The sequence below is a fragment of the Bos grunniens genome, chromosome 17, assembly GCF_055505025.1.
Source record: "Bos grunniens cultivar Pamir isolate PY7600 chromosome 17, Bosgru_T2T1.0, whole genome shotgun sequence".
NCBI lineage: Eukaryota > Metazoa > Chordata > Mammalia > Artiodactyla > Bovidae > Bos > Bos grunniens.
The window spans coordinates 19,723,635-19,738,908 of NC_141181.1; the positions used below are offsets into that span (position 1 = coordinate 19,723,635).

Here is a 15,274-nt window from a genome sequence, read left to right on the forward strand (position 1 = left end):
CATGGCTGCAGTCACCATCTGTAGTGATTTTGGAGCCCAGAAAAATAAAGTCTGACACTGTTTCCACTGTTTCCCCATCTATTTCCCATGAAGTGATGGGACCGGATGCCATGATCTTCGTTTTCTGAATGTTGAGCTTTAAGCCAACTTTTTCACTCTCCACTTTCACTTTCATCAAGAGGCTTTTGAGTTCCTCTTCACTTTCTGCCATAAGGGTTGGTGTCATCTGCATATCTGAGGTTATCGATATTTCTCCCGGTAATCTTGAATCCAGCTTGTGTTTCTTCCAGTCCAGCGTTTCTCATGATGTATTCTGCATATAAGTTAAATAAACAGGGTGACAATATACAGCCTTGACGAACTCCTTTTCCTATTTGGAACCAGTCTGTTGTTCCATGTCCAGTTCTAACTGTTGCTTCCTGACCTGCATACAAATTTCTCAAGAGGCAGATCAGGTGGTCTGGTATTCCCATCTTTAGGAGTTATTAAATATTTTTATGTGAAAACACAGTGAATATCATTAAAATTTTGTAGTAATATAAAATTATTTCATTTAATAATTATTTATAGCATGGTAACTGGCTCCCCAAACAATAAATATTAGAGTAAGAATCATATTTTGAGGAGCACAAATGTCTAAAGTTTGGACCATTAAGGTGATATATAGTCCCAAGGAATATCTGAATTTTAAAATGATATTTCCCCCCAAAATGAAGTGTGCAATAGTAATAATTGTTAATGTGTATAGTTGTTCTTAAAAGTCAAAATGTTTTTATTTGAAAATATAATGAGTTTTTGCTTCATGACATTACTTTTCTGGCAACTGTGCAATCTATCATTGTTCAAAAAGTTACATGGTGCAAAGAACATATCATTGAGATGTATAATGTTTGTAATCCTGCTTTCACATGGATAAATCATGTCTTGTGTTGATGAAAGCCAAGAAATGGATTGCTTTAGTTTGACCTTGGGGGTCTGAGATTAGTCAGTCTGTCTATTAGACTTGTTCCAGTGTTTTTCTCACTTCATTTATTCCTTCTGTTCTGAAGAGTTGGAAATAGTAGACTTGGAGAAAGTCAGTAAGCCTTGATATCATCTGTCATTACTGAAGAGCAGGCTATCAACATGCTATGATTAATCAGCTTTAATAGAAGGTTTAAATAATCAGAGTGTCAAGTTTAATTAATACTTTGCCTGCTTTCAATTTGTATGAATTGATGCCTGAAAGTCATCACACCTTATACCAATGATAATTTAGAAGAGGAGAAATTTGGTTTGGGAAAAATGCCCAAAGACCTTTAAGGTCCTGGGATCGATCAGAGTGGTTCATAAATGGTCCATAACCATGTTATTTACATTCAGTTCAAATGATGCAGTCTTAAATTCTTAGTATGTATGTTTTTATCCTTATTGATTTGTAGTAAGCCAGAGTAAAGGCATTTGTTAATAATATTTTATGATTTTATATGCCTATTGCTTATAGGACATACGAAACTGTTAATATGATTAAAGTCATGGTAAAACAACGCAATTTAAAAATTGTCCAAATATGCTGAAGCAAAATTGCATGACAAAACATTAAAAGTTGACTTGAAATCTTTTGTCTTGCATTTTGGCATTTAAAGGATGTAATTTTCTATGAAAGACAAGTCTTCTTAAATGCTTTCTAGCTTTCTAATGTAATAGTTGCTAGAAAATAGCATATAGTGTATATATGCACAGATTATAGTAATATTGTTTTGTGATCTTTTTAACATTAAAAAGTAATATTGTTTTCATTCTTAGAGTATTCCCAAGGTGTCTTTTATAAATACTTAAATGTTATATGCTCTTAAGGTATGTAAACTAATTTTCACAGAAAATTACCTCACTATAGGTAAATGTATCTAGAAAAATACGAATTATTAAGCAGAATTAATTTGTAAAAGTCTTTGCCACATGAGCTTCTTAGACATGATGTCTCCTAATGAAGCTAATTTGTAAAATTGAGTTTATACCCAAGTTTACAAAGATTTCTTTGGCAAAATGAGGCATCTCTTTATTAATGGCAATAAAGCATTGCTAGGATTATTTTAATATGTGACAGTGTTTCTCTTCAATTGTTGAAATAATTGAAACCTAAATTGAAATCATTCTACTTTATGTATTTCTTCTGGAAATATATATAAAAAGTTTGGCAGATGTATTTTTAACTATTTTCAGAGTAGGAGGATAATTATGCTGGTTGAGCCACTGAGGCAGACAAAAGATCAGGATTTGTACAAATGACACAGAGAAGAGATGATTCTGTGTTCAGAGAACAAGGTCACCAAGTTACTCCTCCTTGCCTTTGTGCGGTCTAAAAATTTCTCTCTAATGGAACATGAGGTTGATGTACCCTGCGATCACAATTTTCGCATTTCTCAGCTTCACATATGCATAAATTTGGCTCAAACACAGCTTGTTCATGTAAGGCTAAAGTGTCAAATAAGTGGTGCAGAAATTACAGGATTATGTTATAATATTTTATCAAGCAGTAATCAAAGAAGACAGATATTAATCCTTCATGTGCTTTGTGGAAGTTATTTAGAATATTTTATTTATTTTTATTTATTATTATTTTTTTTTTATTTAGAATATTTTAATTTTTAGGATTCGAACCCTATTATGAGGCAAAAATCTGAAGGTGAATGCTTTTGACTGTTCTATGTCCTTTCAATTTAGTTGTCTCTAAATTTGAATTTTAATTTTTTTGAAGTTTATGTTTTGAGTCTAAATCCATAAACATATGTTTTAGGAACAATAGTGTTGGTTCTACCCCATGTTTCTGTTCCCATTAATTATATGTAAAACAAGAGACCGCAAGTGGTATGATGAATAGAATCAAAGAATTTCAGAACTGGAGGGGGACTTTGCATGCTGTCTAATCTAACGCTTTACCAAATATGAATCTCCTCCATATCTTTAAACAGATAAAATTCATATAAGAAACATTGGGAAACTTACTGTAGCCTTTTTGAACTGGGGTACCAATATTTTTTACTTGCATCTGTTGATTATCAACATGCTAATTTCTATAAGCATTTTAAACATTGATAAATTGGCTGGCTGGCATAAATAGGGTGGATCAAATGTCTTGACTTTATTAGGTACAACAAGAATGTCCTTTGGGGGCTTCCCTGGTGGCTCAAGACAGTAAAGAATTTACCAGCAATGCAGGGAGACCCAGGTTTGATCCCCAGATCAGAAGTGCCCCCTAGAGTAGGAAATGATAACCCACTTCAGTATTCTTGCCTGAAGAATTCTATGGACAGAGGAGCCTGGCGGGCACCTGTCCATGGGGTCGTATAGTCGGACATGACTAAGTCACCAACACTTTCAAATGTCATTTAATTCCTCAAACCCTAGATGTTGCAGAGTTAGAATCCTCTTATCTGAAAGGAAATACCTTCCGCAATTAGAAGTAATGTTGGTCATTAGATTGTCTCCTTCTTTTGAGTTCATCACTGTAGGAGCTCCCATCATCAGTATTCTGCTTTATGCAGATAAGCTACCCTTCTCTATGCCTGGATTTGAAAATCAATGATTGTACTCAAAAGATGGCTCATAACTAAATCTTACATTCTGGATTATACTAGGTAAAAACTTATTAGAACACTAATATCTAGTTCTTGAACTGCTGCTTGGTATTCATTTATTCGTTAAACAGAGTTTAAGATTCTCACAAAAATAGATGGATATCCCATATTGTTCGTCATGGGAAGAAATAAGATGTGGGTAGGCCACTAGCTGTGTGCTTGCCATGCCCTGAAATAATTTTGACAATTTTGTTCTAGTCGTATTCAAACATTGACTCAGCTTATCGATCTACTCAGGAAAATGAGCAACTTTTGAATCTGTATAGGTGTAAGCTAAAAATGTATTCCAATAATGTAAACATCTAAAATGAACCCAGTAGAGTTGAGACTTTCCAGTTAAGCAACATTTCCTTCAGTTTTATGAACTATAAAAATATTTACTTACTGAATCTTTGAAAATAGCATTTGCTCAGGGAATAAAAATTCTAATGTTGTCTCCTCTTAATGAGATGTTTCACCTTGGGCAGACCTCTAAATTTCTTCTGAATCTTTATTAACCCCCCTTTAAATAGAGGGTATTAATCCCTATATTGTGGTTCCCATGGGGTTGTAAGGATAAAATATGTGAAAATAAAAAAATGTTAAAGAGCCTGACAAGTAATATACAAATACCATCTGCAACTCAAACCTATGTTCTTCAAAGATTAGAATATATAATAATCTTTGGAAAAAATTAGAGGATTCGCATAATTGTTTTATGAACAAAGGTGCCTTTTCAACACACATGACCTATTAATCAGCTTGGAAAGTTGTTCTGCACCATTAGCAAAGTGCCCAATTATTAGTAGTTAAAGGGTTCAGAAGATGATGAGAACTGCTTTTTATTTAATAGTTTCTAACCTCCCTCAGGTGGTAATAAGCTCATGCATCTTAATCAGAATGAATTTCTTGGCAGGTTTTTTTTTTTTTTTTCTGTCTGAACCAAATATTTGCACACCCACACCCATACTGTCTTCATCACTCCACTGGCCAATGGTGCTGCCATAATGGATGAACTATTTGTATTTCCAGTGCAGTCACCTATTTTTAGGTTCCCTCTCTTCCCAAGAAACTCCTTTATGAAATCTGACAAACAGGTTCTTGATCTGAGTGGCTGGTATCATGTGCTGAAATTTTTATTTCCAGAGAGGAAACTACGGAATTGACACAAAATAGAACACAAGTACTAGTTTAGCCCTGAAAGGTGTGTATGTATGTGTGTGAATGTTCACCTAATTTAAAAATGCATTATTGAAAATATGATACTTGTTATCTAAGTAATAGATGGATTACTTCAGGGTAACACTTCACTATTTTTAACAATATAATGTGTCTTATTTCCATTCTTCAGTTGAAAAAGCACATAGAAGTGAATTAACGTCTTGTGGCCATGTAATTAGTACATGAGAAGACTAGGATTATAATCCATTTTGATATAATAATGGACTATTTCTCTGGCTCCAGAACTTTTCTTTTCTTTTCTTTTTTTTTTTTTTTTAAATTCAAGTATAGTTGATTTACAATGCTGTGTTAGTTTCTGGTATACAGCAAAAGTGATTCAGTTATATAAGTATACATATATATAATTCTTTTTTAATATTCTTTTCATTATGGTTTATTACAGAAAATTGTATACAGTTCCCTGTGCTATACAGTAGGACCTTGTTGTTTATCCATTCTATATATAATAGTTTGCATCTACTAGTCCCAAACTCTTAATTCACCCCTCTCCTCCCCCTTCCCCCTTGACAAGCACATATCTATTTCTTAAGTCTGTGAGTCTATTCCACAGGTAGACTCATTTGAGTCATATTTTAGATTCTGTATATAAGCGATATCGTGGTATTTTTCTCTTTCTGTCTTACTTTGCTTAGTATTATAATCTCTAGGTCCATCCATCAGAGTTCTTCTCAAATGCCAGCTCTTCTCCTTGGAGGCAAAACAGATGTGACCCATGGGTATGCAGGGTGATGGTGTAATGCCTGACTAAGGATGTAACTTGGCTCTGAAAGAGGAAGTTTAGAGAAGGGCAGAACCTGGAAGGCTAGAATAGAGAAGTGAGGGCATCTCTGATAGCGGATGGGCACAGGGTTTTAGGGAATATTGTGTGGACTCCTTTAGCTAAAGCAAAGGATTGTGAAGATGAATAAGAAGACCCAGTTGTAGTTAATATGTGGGTGTTGGCGTGAGGTGAGCTTTATCCTCCATTACAAAAATTTAGGACCTGATCTAGGAGCCCTATGGGATGGGGTGTGTAGGGGTATGTTGAATGTTTTTGGTGTACATGAAGCAGTGATTGGGGAGGATGACCCTGGTGGCATGTTCAGTGGATTTTCTTTTTGTGACATATATACAGTTTGAAGAGAATTCCAATCGAAGAAGTCACATTTCATTCTTCTTTTATATGATTTTTTTTTTAATTGGAGTACAACTGACAACACTGGAGCTTTACAGTGTTGTTTTCATTTCTGCTGTACGTTGAAGTGAATCAGCTATATGTACCTTAGAAAAGGTAGTTGTGTCCTGGACTTGAACCATTGCTAGAGTCAGACAAGGTGAAAAAAACGTGGCAGAAAATTCTATCAAATAGCATCTTAATCTCTTTACTCCCAAGCCTAAAGATATGGACTAAACAAACTACTTAGAGAAAAAGAGTGAATCAGCATAGTCTACATATAACTCTCCTGAAAATTATAGAATTGTCTTTTTTAATGAAAAAAAAAATGGTGTCATTTATTCTCCATACCAATAAAAGAGCAACTGAGGCTAAATTAAATGAGAAGAGGGTTCATTTTAGAATACAATTTTTATTGATATGTGTTGAAACAAAGAGAATTTGATTAGGCATTAGAATGATCAAAATCAAGCTAAACAGGTTATCATTTAGCCACAATGATTTAGATATTCAGGTTGAAAAAAATCAGAGAAACCATTGCCTAAACTTGCTTCCAGTTCTATAACATAAAGATTCTCTTTTTAGATTACTGAATATATAGGAACCAATGTGGGGAAGCATATACAGCATCACAGGTCTATATTATTGGGGAAGGTGTCACATACTAGGAAGACAGATGAAATCCAGAAATTCTTAGTTAGATTTTTAAGGTCAAATAGAAATCACAATATTGTAAAATAATTATCTTTAAATTAAAAAAAATAGTTGAAAAAAAAGAAATCCTGTATCAGAGTTTGGAAGTATTTAAATAAGATGGGTTTAAAAAATCTGACATTCAAACATTTGGATTCTAGGGGAAATGAGTGTAAGGAGGCAAGGAAAATAGCAATATCGGTACAGGACAAAAGTTGGGCTGGGAGGCAGTTAGCACTGCTAGGCAGAGTGAGATTCTCACTGGTGTAGAAAAAGCTCTGAACTTGAAGTAAGTGATGACGAGTCTGGTTCTGGAGATACTTGATTTTGTGTCTGTAACTACATCCTTTATCTTCTCTGAGCCTTTGATGTCTCAGTGCAAAAAAAGGAAGGGTAGAATAGCAAATCTTGAATTTTCTGCCAACTCCAGTATGTTCTGTGATTCTTGTAGATGACATGCAAGTACCTAGGTTAACAAGTAGAAGGTGTTTGGGGAGCATGGCCAAGGGATGAAACTTATGAGACCTCTCTGAGGAAGAAAAAGTGTCAACTGTGACCACTTTCTAGATCACATAGTGATTGGGAGATTGGACAGGACTGAAGTGTTTGAGTTACTTTAGAAAATGGTAAGAAGTTTGGATGGACATGTAGGGGTAATAAAGCCCAATTGGCATCCACCCTCATCCCAATGTGAGAATTTATCAGACCTGAAGATATAGGGGGAGATACAAGCTCTGAAAACTGACTCATTGGGACCACCTTAACCACAGGATCTTATGATATGTGGAGTGTGCCAAGAGGAATGTAGATGTTAATACACTTGTTAGGATGATCAGTAAAATGTGATGATGAACCCTGAATCTGTTTACTAATTTTATCACATATATGATAGCTCTATTATCTTAAGTGTTAGACATTTACAATAATTAGGTTAGAATTATTGATTTATTTAGGATTGTATGCTTCCTACCTAAGGAATGAGAGTTTTTTTTGTAAAGACTTTCAAAAATGTATATTCATTCTTCTACTCAACTGTTCAGTGGGTATTCATATGCTTATCTTGCAAAGTTTTGGTGACAATCAGAAACAATATACCGATGTGTCTGACATTATTTTGGTCATAGTAGATGCTTATTTAATGATAGGCCACTTACTTTTTATTTTTGTCATCAAACACCATGTCATCAGCTCTTTTGTAATCCAGTAAGGGTTATCAGATCAGGATTTGTAAACTTGGGCAAAGTATTTTTTTTTTCTTTTGCACTACTTAATTGTTGGGTTTGCAATCCATTATGACAAGGTAAAAGACACCCTTGTTTGAAATGCTTTGCCATGGGAAGCAGAAATTATCTCAGTCTCAGAGTTAGGCTTTTCCGATCTCTGACATCGGAGGCTGTTTTTCAAAGACATGTAGTATTTCATCGGTTTTCTGAGGAGTCTAGCTCATAGCTTTTAAACATCAGATGATTCTTGCAACTATTTACTCTTGTACCATGTTCTCATACCCCACTTTTAGGTATTCTTTATTCCTCTCTTAAAATTATAAACATGTGACAGATAGAAGTATCAAAAGCTTAACAATAATCATTACTGATGCAAATTTGTTGAGAATGCAGTGATGAAATACAAAGGCCACTATTTTATACGGTGTGCTGTGCTTAATTGCTCTGCTGTGTCCAACTCTTTGCAACCCTCTGGATTGTAGCCCCCAGGATCCTCTGTCCATGGGATTCCCAGGCAAGAGTACTGGAGTGGGTTGCCATTCCCTTCTCCATGACATCTTCCCAATCCAGGGATCAAACCCAGGTCTCCTGCATTGCAGGTGAATTCTACCATCGGAGTCACCATATATTTTATATGGTAGGATATACTATATTATATGGAAGATAATTTATGAAATTAAGTCTATGGCATAACAATCAAATATTTTATAATATGTGAAAAAGTAAAGCTTATAATACAATCATGTACCATAAAATGAGAAAGAGACTAGCGATTATAACGCATGATTTTTTTAAACTGAGTTGTTTCCAGAACCTGGTAGGTTGCCTATCACACTGAGCTTTTTATAGGCATCTGCTGTCCTAAAGTGTCTAAATCGTCTCTCCTTTGGCCTTTCATGACGTCATTTTCTCTTCTTTTCCAATATTGTACAGTCAAGGTCATTCATTCAACAATAGATTGCAAAGCATGTAATAATATCTCTAAAGGGCTAAATTGTTTGAATTTTCATGTTACCTCTGTGTAAAAATAGTTCTCTACCCATTTACCTTCTTCCATTCACACATTGGCATTGTTGTGGCCCAGTTTATTAGACTAACTCACTGTCACAATTAACAACACATTGAACTTGACCTTGAAAAAATAAACCACAAAGGCCTGGGGTGTTAGAACTTGAAGGAAAGTAGCCATGAAATTTTCCAGCCCTTTCCTTGTAAAGATAAAACAGTTGAAGTCAGTTGTTGGATTGGTGGGTTAATTTGCTTGTGTTTAGGAGTTTCAGTCTTGATCCGTTTCCAGTCCTCTTTCTAAACAGGTAATGATGTTTGAATTGGAGAAGGCAGTGGCACCCCACTCCAGTACTCTTGTCTGGAAACTCCCATGGATGGAGGAGGCTGGTGGGCTGCAGTCCATGGGGGTCGCTAAGAGTCGGACATGACTGAAGCGGCAGCAGCAGCAGCAGCAGCAGCAATAATGTTTGAATACAAATCTAAGAGATGGATAGGGCAAGATTGTAGCCTTGAAATTGTTAACAGTTGAGGGGAGAATATAATCATTAGGAATCACCTGTATGTCATTTGAGAAGAGAACAAAACTGCTTTTCAAATATATTAACATTTACCTACATTCGACTTTCTAAAACTGTTATTCACACACTTAATCAAAGAAGTCCCAGGCTACTTGAATTAAGTATTCTCTTCCAGGTCGTTTATTGAAGGTCTTTTAGTTGCAAAATCAAAACAGAAACTTGATGATTAGGAAATATTGAATATTAGGCCATTATAAGGAAATGGTTAGGTTTTTAAAAACTTTTCTCTAACTAATCTTTAGAGATAGACTAGTTCTTAAAAGAGCTCTGAAGTCTCTCTGAGGGGCAATATTTAATTTCCCTGCATTGATATTGTCAAACAGTCAAAATCTCACTTCCTTTATTTTGGCCTGAGGCAGGCAAAAGAGAAATTGATATAGAAGACACGATTAATTCTTTTTTTCTTCTTTGAGCCAGAAAATGACAAAAAAAATGAATGAGATAGATAGCAAAAGGAGGTCATGATTCTAAAAGACTGTTTTATAGCTGCTCGGAGTCTGATAGAGGAAAGGTTAAATGTGTTTTAAATGTATGTATTTAGCTACTGATTCTCATAATGCCATGTGATCTTGCCAGGGAGAGGGGATCCAGTGGCAAAGATGGGGGGTGGAATGGAGCTGCAAATTAAACTCAGTGATATCTCTGTCTGGGCCATGAAACTGTCTTTCTGCCAAGCCACAACCTGAACTCTGAACTGCAGCAAGGGAGAAAGCTTTCACTTGAATATGTAGGTGCTTTCAAACTGTCGAATTTATGATGCAACTCTGTGACTAAACAGAGCGGCAGTTTCCTGTTCTCTAAAAGATAGTGCTAATTCAGTTCCTACTGTTGTTATTTCTTTTTTTCAGTTAATTTTTATTGGAGCATAGTTTCCATTTCTACAGCAACTCCTCCCAGAAGTCCCCCACCTCTCAATCTGGCCTCCCCAGCTTCACATGGCTACTCCAGGGGCACCCAGGAACACAAGATACCCTGTATCTCGTTCTCATAATTCTCCTAACACACCTCGTTTATTCCGTTTTTAACTGGCTAGGACACAAATTTCCATGTGTAGTTGTGGTCAAATGATTTAGTCAAGAGATAGAACAGAAAATTTCTTTTTATGTCTTCTGTACCCTACCAGGAAATGTCAAAGTAAAACTTTATGATTTTCATAGTATTTTCAGTAACAGTCTATAGTCTCTCTCCTTTTATCTTAATAATAGATGATCATTTTAGAATATCAAAATAGGTAGAAGGAAATTAAAGTCAGCTATCATCTCATGATTAGATCAAATGTAAGTACTCATTGTTATTGATAGTTTTGTTTTGTCCCATTTGTGTGTGTATTTGTGCCATGCATGTATTAGTAGAGGTAAATATACAGAGGCATTTTTTCATAACCTTGGCATTTTAATATGTACTTACTTGTTTGCTTATATATTGGCAGTTTCTCCTGTGTCACTCATTGCTGCATCCGCAACAGTTTGAAGAAACTATGAAGTCTTCTCTGCCATCTAGATTTGCTGTTTGTCAAGCTTAACTCTTTCTTTTATCTAGATCTATCTCACTTTTTAAATTTCATGTCGTTATTTTCCTAGATCTTTAAAATCTAATACCATTTTTAATGGTGGTATAATATTTTACTGGGTAGGTGCATCAGTATGTACTCATTTTTCTTTTAGACATTGAAAATGTTCCCAGTTTTCTTAGTCTAATAATGTTGTTTTTATGTATTTAATATGTAAATCTTAGTATATAGTCAATGATTTTCTTAGGAAGATTGATAAAAGAGCCTTTTACTGTGCCAAAGGCAATGAAATTTTAAAAGGCCTCTTTTTGCATTACCAAGTTGCTTTCCAAAATGGGTACATATATCAATTTCCTTTCCCAATAGTGATAATTAAGAACACTTAATCAGCATTGTATCATTATTTATAAAAAATCTTTGTTAAATGAAAAGCAAAAGTTAAACTTCCTTAAGTTCCAATTTCACACAAGAGGCTTAATACTTCTTCCTTGTCAGGTAGCTGTGTGGATGCCACATGGGGGCATGAATAGTCATGATTCAACAGAATTCTTTGTATATCATGGGCACTGATTCTTTATATCCTGTTGTTTTTTTTTTTGTAAACATTTTATGAATTTTTCATATAAATAAATTATTCTTTATGATTCAACTTATAGAACTTTGAATTTAAATATAGTAACTAATAAGTAAAATGTTTAAATATTTATTACATTTAAATGTGGGGCTTCCCAAGTAGCACTAGTGGTAAAGAACCTGCCTGCCAATGCAGGAGACACAGGAGATGCTGGCTAGATCCTGGGTCAGGAAGGTCCCCTGGAGGAGGAAATGGCAACCCACTCCAGAATTCTGGCCTGGAGAATCCTATGGACAGAGGAGCCTGGTGGGTTACAGTCCATGGGGTTGGAAAGAATTGGACATGACTGAAGTGACTTAGCAGCAGCAGCACATTTAAATGTAACCATTAAAAATTTTTTCTGTCTATCGCTTTTATATCATAACTGTTTCTATATCCTAGATCATTTAAATTTCACTCATGTTTTGTTTGTTTTTCCTTGATTTTTTTCCATTGAACATTTTGTCTTATCTGAAATGGATTTCTTCAAGTGTGATCCATCCAACGTATCCATCTATCCTTTATTTTTCCCCAATATTCCAATATCCCATCATTTCTTGAACAGTCATATTACCTTTAGCTTATGATATTTACTTAGTTTATAACATTTACTACAGTTATTATATATTAAGCTTCTATGTCATGTACTAGGTTTTATTTCAAGGTAATCTATTCTGTTTCACTTATCTCCTCTATTGATATATCAACCAATTAATATGCAATTTTTATTATTAAAAGTTTTAATGCTTTTTTTAATTGAGAGGAAAAGGAGGCCTTAATCAGTATTCTTTTTCTCTAAATAAACCAACATGAGTATAACATATTTGTATAAAGACAGTTTCTACTCTTAGCTTTCCATGCATAGGAAGAGAATCCATGCAGTACTTTGAAATTTAAAACTCATGGTTTTTCAAGTTATTTTGGTAATATTATCTCATAACTTGCACTATATAAAGATATTTTCTGCATATATGCATAGAGAAGGAAATGGCAACCCACTCCAGTATTCTTGCCTGGACCATCCCATGGACAGAGGAGCCTGGTGAGTGACAGTCCATAGGGCTGCAAAGAGTTGAACATGACTGAGTGACTAAGCATGCCCACATTGTATATATGACTGAATTCTTTATAGTCTAGAAATTTCTTTTGCTGTGTACTATGGTTAATTGCTGGCTTATTCTTTTTATTCTATTGGATTTTTTAAATGCTGACTAATTAAAATAACCTACAAGTTATCAGCTAATAATATTAGTCTTAATCTTTTCCCCTTTAGCCTTTCTTTTTTAACACCTGATCTCTACTGATAAAGCACCTTTTGTAATATTTTTAAACAAATATGGAATATTTAAACAAATGTGGAATATTTTTAAACATTTTAAACAAAATGCCAAATGCCAGAATATCAATAGAAATTTCAGTGGAAACATGCAAAAGTTATTTCTTTATGATGCTTATAGTTGTTGAATCAACCATGTAAGGGATTAAACATGAAAGAATGTAATTATTATGTATGTATCCAACTAGTTCAATTTATACTCCTGAGAAATAATCTTTTGCCACACAGAGTGTAACCATGGCAATATACACAATTCCTAAGCAACATATATTATAAATAATAAGTTTTTCCCTTGACATCTTTCTTATCATTGAACCAAACATCTGTGGGAAAATACTCAAATCATGTTTTTAATGCATCTCTTAGACACTTGCTACTTTTCTTACAAAATGAGAATGCAGTATTGAATTATATCATTTCTAGCACTTATTTTCTTGTGGTGGTTCCAGCTTATTTGGTACAGTTCCAAATGTATGTATAGAAATCATCTCAAGACACAATTGCGTTGCTCTCTCAATCCAATAGTCAATCAAGAAGCTCAGTGCTTTGACCGGGAGTAAGTCAGTTGCTATCACGTATTTAGAAGTGAGCCTTCCTCGTGCCTTTTCCCTTCCTCAGTGGTATCTTTCAGTCTGTGATCGCTTTCCACTGGCTGCCGCCTCTAGGTTGCGAGCCCTGATCCTTTCACGGTGTGGACACCCTGTTTGTTTGCACTGCTATGTCTCTGCCGATGGTTGCCAGCTGACGCTGCCATGCTGTGTTCATGTTTTATGGGGAAACGTTCATGTGTGGCTGCTGTGTTTGATATTAAATCTGAGATGAACTTCAGGAAACCTCCTGCTTTTTATTAAAAATGATTTTGGCTAGGGGCTGTGTTATCCTGTTCATAAATCAGGTGTTTGCAGAGATTTAATAATTTAGAATTCACATGAGGTTTGGATGGAATAAACATTCCTTTTTTTCGTTAAAGCTGCCTCTTAACATTTTTCTCCTTTTTCCTCTTCATTGCTTCCATTTATTTATTTTTTTAAAGTCTTCTTTTGGGAGATTTGTACAGATTTATCTCATAGCTGTGAAAATAATATAAAAGGAAGAGTCAAAACGATAGCTTAGTTTGCTTGAAGTAATTTAAATTTGCTAAGTTTTTTGAGTTTTTCCATCACAATTATAAACATACTTCTAAGTTTTTTAATCCCTTTATACATCCAAAGTAGTTATCTTCTCTTCTTGCTTTAATGTCTTTTAGAACATGTCCAAAAATAACAGGTTGATAAAAAGCAAATAAATAAATGAATAATAGAGGCCAAATAGTCCAGGAACTCTCCACATGTGATTACAATGTTTGTAAAAAGCAGAATTATCCTTGAGAGTGACAGAGTCCTGACAGCTCCTCATGAAAATATTTGCACTAGAGTTTTAGAGCAAATGCTTGCAGGACCCTTGATGTGCTCAGTTGAATGTTCTTAATTTCTCTGTTGAATCTGGTTAAGTGTAAAAATACAAGGATATTTGCAAAGACTTTTGGAGTTAAAAATGTTTTGTTTTCCTCACATTGAAAATAGTAGAGAATGAGGAGTACAGGGGTTGTGGAGCATACTCTGAAATAGAGAGGAGGCTTCTCTAAGGGGAGATTTCAATCCGAGCCTGACTGACTGGGGCATCATGTGAAGAATGGGAGGTGGGGAACTCCATGTCTTATCCTGTTCAAATTTTGGATTCCATAAGAGAATGAATTTTTTATTGTAGTTTATATCTTTATCACTTTACTTATAACAATGTCTAGCATAAATAAGATATTTGACAAACAGTGGTGAAGTGAATGAACTTTTTTATAAACAACTCTGATAAAACGACAATATCCTTAATAATGTTATTACAAATGTCGTCCTAAAATTCATATAATTTTAAAAAATATATTTGTAATAACATTTTGATGAAAGCTAAAGGCATGAAATATAAATGTCTTTGATAATATTGTCCATTTAATGTGGCATCCAGAAGTCTGACCTGATCTATAAACACTGTCTTAGAATTTGGAGAAAGGACAGACCACTTAGCCTTTAAATGCTTTTCTGTAATGGTCAGCCAGGCTGATACAATGTAGGTAGTTGTAATGTGCTGGTATTCCTGATTGAGGATAGAATCATAATCTCAAGACCCAGAAGAAGAGTTTGAAAGTCACGCCGAAGAATTGATGCTTTTGAACTGTGGTGTTGGAGAAGACTCTTGAGAGTCCCTTGGACTGCAAGGAGATCCAACCAGTCCATTCTGAAGGAGATCAGCCCTGGGATTTCTTTGGAGGGAATGATGCTAAAGCTGAAA

The 15,274-nt window shown here is 34.7% G+C and overlaps 1 protein-coding gene across 7 annotated transcripts in view; it reads left to right on the forward strand.

The window, feature by feature from the left end:
- Positions 1 to 15,274, forward strand: part of SLC7A11 (solute carrier family 7 member 11) — a 639,869-nt gene that overhangs the window by 383,995 nt on the left and 240,600 nt on the right. The window contains exon 7 of one of the 7 annotated variants that reach the window (XM_086346712.1): positions 10,923 to 11,653. The exons of the other annotated variants lie outside the window; for them this stretch is intronic. Coding sequence (XP_086202838.1) covers positions 10,923 to 10,974 — 52 coding nt within the window. The 3' untranslated portion in view covers positions 10,975 to 11,653. Of the gene's footprint in view, positions 1 to 10,922; positions 11,654 to 15,274 lie in introns of those variants that run through there. 7 annotated transcript variants of the gene reach the window in all.